This window comes from Arachis hypogaea, chromosome 1 (assembly GCF_003086295.3).
Source record: "Arachis hypogaea cultivar Tifrunner chromosome 1, arahy.Tifrunner.gnm2.J5K5, whole genome shotgun sequence".
Lineage (NCBI taxonomy): Eukaryota > Viridiplantae > Streptophyta > Magnoliopsida > Fabales > Fabaceae > Arachis > Arachis hypogaea.
In genome coordinates, this window is record NC_092036.1 from 21430135 (window position 1) to 21437080 (window position 6946).

The window sequence follows — 6946 nt, forward strand, 5'->3', positions numbered from 1 at the left end:
TGGCTAAATATTCTCAACTTGGTCAAACTAAAATGGAGTTAGGGTAGGAGTAGGATCTTGCGGGAGAACTTTTTCTTCTTTTCCTTTTATCTCTACTCGTCGTGTTACTGTTGTCTATTTGGTGAACTAAGATATGCCCTACAATTTGGACCAGTTTATTTAGATAATTTTCAGAGATTTTGGTAGGAGCAAGGAGTGTAAAGTGTTACTTAGATATGGTTTGCATGGTCTCTTTAGATTGAGTGGAATGTTCTAACTTGTAAGGGAATATCTTTTCTTAGATTTGTTATTATGATGACATTTCTTTTGTAGTTAGCATATGGATTAATTGGATTCTATCAAGGTTTTCTTTTTAGACATCTTGGAGTAAATACAGGAGTCCTTGGTCTATTTGATCCTTCAATAATAATATATTCAAAGAAATTGACTAAAATTTCACTCTTTTCAAAACATGTTACCAATATTATGTTGAGTTAGCTTCATTATATCAGTGTATTCAACAGATCTCCTATCTAGAATTGAAGGAGCATTATAATTACTGAGCCAATCAATCCACCTATTTTATTTCAATGTCTGTAATAGTAAACAAATGTTATATTGATCTCGGTAAGTACTTTGGTCTCTTAACCAATGGTGTTGGTTCAATTCTTGGGTATACAAAGAAGGGATATTTTAGGGGGTCCCCCAATCCTCTTTATATATAGAAAAATTAGATAGCAACCGAGTTATGTTTTTAATAAGTTAACTATCATTGTTGATGATGTTGCAACTATTTGCTATACAAGTGGTACAACTAGAACCCCAAAGGTAATTAGGTTCTTGCCAAATTACTATTTTCTGTTTATGGTAGATGTTGTGTACATGAAACAAATGACGGAAATGAGACAGAAACAAGTGACGGAAATGAGACAGAAACAAAAGACATTTTACTAAATGAGAACAGCAAACAGAGGAGGGACCCCCAGCCCCATGGAAACCCATTGCCTTCCCTAATTAACCTGCATGAAACCTTACTAAAAAATAATAATTTAGCTATTAGTTTATAACCCAACCAATGTGTCATTATCAGATATTTTTTATTTTAACTCTAAACTCAACAATATTCATATGTCTACTTCATATTGCTCACATTCACAACATTGGAGTTGCCATCCGCCAAAGCCACTACACCACTATCTCATTCAACTCTTGGACAAACCCTTTGGCAGCGGAAAATAGATCGTCTCAATTTTTTTCACTTATAAAATTAATGGTGAGAGATCACACTTTACCCTCTAAAGTGAAAAAAAATTGAGAAGATTCATTTCCTTTGGTAGCCTACTCCCGGCTTGACCAATGATATAGGGCTGCCAATAATGCCAAGACACCTGGCGATCAGCTCAGACCATTTTATGGCAAAGGGTTTCAACATCATTTGTCTCGGATCTTGCTTGGACCTTCCAACTGCCCAATATCAGGTTTAATCCATTTTAGTTTTGGATTCATGTTATGGTTGTAGCTGCATAAGGTTCTGGAATTGACCGAGAGGATGCGCTCAAGAAAAGATTGATCCCCAAGCGAAGATAGGTGGTGAAATTTTGGTGTTTATAAAAGAAGAAAGCATTGTCAATGAAGGGATGCATGTCTAGTTAGTTTTATCAAATTTTCTCATGGCGAATTGGTTAGAAGAAGATATAACAACAAATCTTAAAAGTAAGAATGTAAGATACTTGCATGACCTGGAATTCTATATGTCACTTGGGCTTTTGTTGCTGGTGGCGGTGCACTTAAAAGGGGCACCAAAATCTTTCCAATTCAAGGCACTATAGAAAGTACCCGGGAAGAATTGTATCCAAGATATTGGAAAGATAAAGGATGAAGTTACAGAGTAGACATTTTCAGAATTTAGTGATCAGCTTGATAAAAAGTTGGAATGATTGGTTATGGGAAAATTAAACCACTTGCAAAAAGATTTATGACCATATGTTGATCAATCTCATTAGAAAAAACCAAGAAAATATGAAGATTCTATACAGGTGACTATCTGAAAAGGGTGGGTGGAGAACCAGCATATGAGGATGATATAAAACCATTCTGAACAGAAAAAAAAATGTATTTTTCTATAAATTTTGACGTCCATCATATTGACAGGCATCAAAAATATATTTTCTCGGTGGGGAAGCTACCAGATAAGAGATGTTTTGCATTTTAGTGCCTTCATTGCTGCTTTTGCAAACACATGAGCAGCCTCTGCCTCAGCTTCTGCAGCCTCTGCCTCCCTCGCTGCTAACTCTGCTTCAGCAATGGCGGCTTCTGCCTCTGCAACTGCCTTTGCAGCTGCCACAGCTGCCTCTTGAGCTGTCATGCTCTTTGCTTTCGATATATCCGCATCAACTTGGGATTTTGAAAGGATGTTGACATCATGACTCTTCTCTGCTTCTGGAGAATCTCTGGGCCTCCCTTCCTGCAGTAAAGTGGAAGAAGAGTATCTTCTTTTCTCAGAGCCTGTCAAACTTGGACTAATCTTGTACCTCTGTTGTACCTGTCAATAGGATAAAAAAAAAACGAAAAGAGAAAAAAAAACCTTATCAATATTGAATTTGACTACTTGTCAATTGAGTGTGTTAAAATGGGAGTTTTGGTAGAGGAGGCAACTGCTAATATGGCAATATGCTGGTCTCCTTGTAATATATTTTAACTTCTATTATATAATACATAAGATAAGATAAATCAAATTCTAACTTTTATATAGAATGCTTCATGTTAAATATATTACACAAATGAAACTAAACTATATTTTTATATATTGAAGGAATTAATTTTTATATATTTAAAGAACAAGCATCAACTCCTTATGCATTTAGATTTTAATTTTATTTTTTGATATATATATATATATATATATAATTATGAATAGGTCAACCAATTCAACCAGTGACCCAGTTCGTGAACTAGTGACCAAGTAATCTAACCGAATCAATTGATGGTTCGTTTCTAATATTCATAGCAGAATTACCTTGATTATTTTGCCAATATCCACCATATGCTTCAGTCTTGTTCGCAGTAACTTTGCAAGGTTTGTAGGAGATTGATAATTTTCCTGAAGCGATGAGAAGGTTTAGCATTACTTTTGATGAGATGGTGCATGTAAACAGACATCAGATTGCAAATGTCATCAGTATTCACTGATGTTTTAAAGTTAAGTCACAGGTTATTTGAGAAGACAAGATCAGATGAATGAAGCATAGTATGATTGGTTGAACTTTGCTATGCTTTTGTGAACCATTGTAGAGAAAAATTAACAGTTTCTAACTTGAAAGGGGAGAGCACATGCAAAGTATTTTCAAAAAAGAAATGTTTATTTACATAGAAAGGACTCCAGTTTTCTAATGAGTTTTGCCAGGTCTATTGCGTCGGATGTCAAACCTGTTTGATATTCCAGGCAATTAATAAGAAAAAAGATCACTTTATGGGCATACAAGAGAAATATTTTCGGTCAGCATCCAAGTTTTCTAATTCTGCAAGAACAAACTCAAACCAAGGCCATTCATAGTTATATCTATTTTGAAATAGAAATATAATATGCCAATCGATATATAAAAGAGAAATCATTTGGTGCATCAAGTGAAAATAAAATAATTTACCGAGAAGTCTAATGTAAATCAATTCATGAGACTGGGATACTTTGAAGATCATTTGTTACTCGGACTTGTTATGTTTAGAATTGATAGTACTAAGTAACATGAAGTAGAAATACCTCTATGTATGAAGCAATGGCATTCCTGTCAGAACCCCTTGGCTCCTTCAAACTGATAATAGCCTCTAATATATGATCATCCAACCTGCCACCATTCACAAGGATATTGTTACATACTTTTCACCATTTCAGCACAAGATGGCATGTTGTCATGAAAAATGGCATCAAGAAAGAAAACTATTTATCAGCTATTTGTAACTGACGTAAACCCTAAATATAATAGAAATCAAGTAATCAACAATAACTGAATTTAGAATTAATGCCCACCAGTATATGACAAGAAAAATATACCGAAGCATTATGTCTTTAAACAAAGAAGAAAGGGTAGTCCGATGCACAAGCATCTCGCATTAATGCAGGGTCCAGGGAAGGGTCGCACCCAAAGGGTGTAATATTCGCAGCCTAACCTGATAATTACATCAGTGGCTATTTCCACAGCTTGAATCCGTGACCTTGAGGCCATACGAAGACAACTCAACCATTGCTCCAACGCTCTCCTTCTCTTTAAACAAAGAAATAAAAGGATTTGCTAATTCTTTATGGTATTTTCTTATGACATGCTATGAGGAATACATATGAGCACAACAGAACCTTCAGATCTAAATCATGAATAAATAAAGTAAAAATCATGTTACTTCATGCAAAGGAAGTGAACCATTGAATTATTCTTTTTTATTCTTATATCTGCCATCCTTTGTGCAGAAACATCATGTAGAGCCAAGCCAAAAAAAATAAAATGATCTCATCCATAAAATTTATCCTATAATCTTGGAACTAATTACTTGTAACGGAAGTAACATCTACAATTTTACAATGTCCAGATGCTTTTCAATAGCAAGATCAAACCAAACAAACACCACAGTCATGATGATAAATTTTTTCTGTAGTCTAAATAACAGATAGAAAATAGAGGAAACTTTCTAACCTTGATAATTGTTGTTTTGAATTATGAGATGGCAATGACAGACCACATATTGCTAGGGGCTTAGTTTCGAGAACATTTTCATCATGTCGAACTGCTGTACTCAAGGCCATATGATTGTTGTCGATTTTAGGGGCTGGTAGTAGTAAGTTCTTTTTAAGGGCTAGCTTGGCCTTCTGCCGGGATCCCCATATTGCTGTGACATTTATATTCCTCCATTTATCCTGTTTACATTTCAAATCGTATGTACAAGTCATCAAAGGTATCCAATATAACTTTGCAGTTTTATTAAAACAAATTGTTCGGCAAGTGCAGTTGTGAAATCCCCAACCTAAAAGAGCAATAAAACAGCCTTTCTTGGAAACTCCCTGGAACCTTCTAAGATTAAAAAGATTTACCTTGAGGTCTACATTGGAGCGCATGCGCAAGATGGCACTAAACTCTGGATCTGTAAGTATAGTGCGCCATTTTCCTGCTCCATGTTTGACTACTCCAGCTTTAAGTGCTGCTTCTTCTTCTGCAGTCCATTTCTGTTTAGGAGCACCCATTGAACTGGATTTTTATGATAGTTTGCCTCTATAATCCAAAGGATGCTTGGAAATTCTGTGTTTCTCTCTTCTACAAGTCCATCTTTGAACAAGATAATATCTGACCACAATCAACACAACGTATCAGCATACACATGATGAACTAATGAATCAATTAAACAAATAAAACAATTTGCATAAATCCCAAACATCGATCCAAAATTCAAAAATCCCTTCGATTAAATGTAGTCATCACCCAATATTAAACAAAAGAAGAACTGCACATATTGCAGTAACCTTTCATATTACAAGTTTAACATTGTAACAAGCACCTGGACCCGGACAGCTAAGTAACCGAACGAAAGACTTCACCTAATTAGTAAAGCTTATGTGAACTTGAATAGTAGTAAGTCTAAACTTGTAAACTCACAAGAGATTGCTCTTTACAATCAAAAGTTTGATTCAGGAACCTAAACTAGTAAACTCGGCTGCCCTTTTTATTGTTCCAATGCCTATGCAGTAAGACCTCATGAAACAAAACAGGTATTCAAAACATGAAAAAGAGATAAACAACCAAGCACAGCCCTATTTAAGTATCAATTAATTCCAAACAGAATTTTATGTGTAAATTAGAATCCATAAAACACAGCTTGCAGTGGTCTGAGGATCATGCATTATGTGGAATCACAAACCCTGAGTGTGCTATTTTCTCAGCTTCAAATTTATTGACTTGATTAAATTCAAATTGAGCTAACAAAATTGCAATGACATCATTGCATACATTTAACAGAGTAAGAATTTCAAGCAATAAGCATATCAACATGGACTAGAATAACATGCATTCAAATAAAAAGAGAAACAGCAGATTACACTTCTGATGAATGCCAAAAGTTCAAAGCAACAAAGAAGAATCATGTACCGAATCGAAGGAATGAGTGGGCGATGGTGGGAATTGCCAAAAAGTTGAAGTATTTACATGGCGAGAAGTCGAATCAATCCGAATGGTTTTCTGAAGAATCGGAGAAGAATGAGGTATAAATATTATGTGTTCTGTTCCAATTTCCAACCATGTAGAAAAACTTTAAGGTAATATTTGTTTCGAGGTATTCGGAGTTTCGGACTGAGAGCGGAACACTGTCAATTATATTTGTTCGTTTAAAATCTATTATTAAAATTTTTGTTTTTTTTTTTCAGAATTTTAGTATTTCAGTTCTTTTTACAAAATAGAAATCTTAAAAGAAAAATGTGTCCCTTGTTTCGTTTCGTCTGCCTTTCCAAATTAAAAAAAAAAAGAAAAATTCATTAATTTTGGTAAAAAAAAAAAAATGTCCCTTCTCTAAAAATGCTTTACTAAATCAGAACAAAAGTCACACGCCAAACAAATAAAAACTATAATATAGGTGTGTTTGAATGTCATTCTTTAAAAAGATTTTTTTAATGATATTTTTTTTAAAAAAAATTTATAAAAATAAAAGTGATTTTAAGTTTAGATATCTTATGTAAAAAAAAAATTTATCTATCAATTATGAATTTGTTTGGGTGCTATTTTTGAATAAAATTTTTTTTAAATGACATTTTTTTAAAAGATCTTTTATAAAATTAAATGTAATTTATATTTAGATATCTTATGTAAAAAGATCTTTTTATTTATCAATTATGTTTGGATAACATAAGATAAAAGTACTTTTTGTTTATTTATTATGTGAAAAACATCTCTTTTTTAAAAAAAAAGATTTTTTAAAAAAGATATAAATTGTAACT

At 33.6% G+C, this 6946-nt stretch overlaps 1 protein-coding gene across 1 annotated transcript; it reads right to left on the bottom strand.

Annotated features, from left to right (window-relative positions):
• Positions 1-1951: 1951 nt before the first annotated feature.
• On the bottom strand, positions 1952-6324 carry LOC112800484 (telomere repeat-binding factor 2). Its single transcript, XM_025842792.3, has 6 exons — positions 6105-6324; positions 5057-5306; positions 4662-4882; positions 3737-3821; positions 2996-3079; positions 1952-2521 (listed from the first exon to the last, which is right to left on the bottom strand). The coding sequence occupies exons 2-6, from the start codon at positions 5204-5206 to the stop codon at positions 2162-2164; spliced, it is 900 nt and encodes a 299-aa protein (XP_025698577.1). The 5' UTR covers positions 5207-5306; positions 6105-6324; the 3' UTR covers positions 1952-2161.
• Positions 6325-6946: the final 622 nt, after the last annotated feature.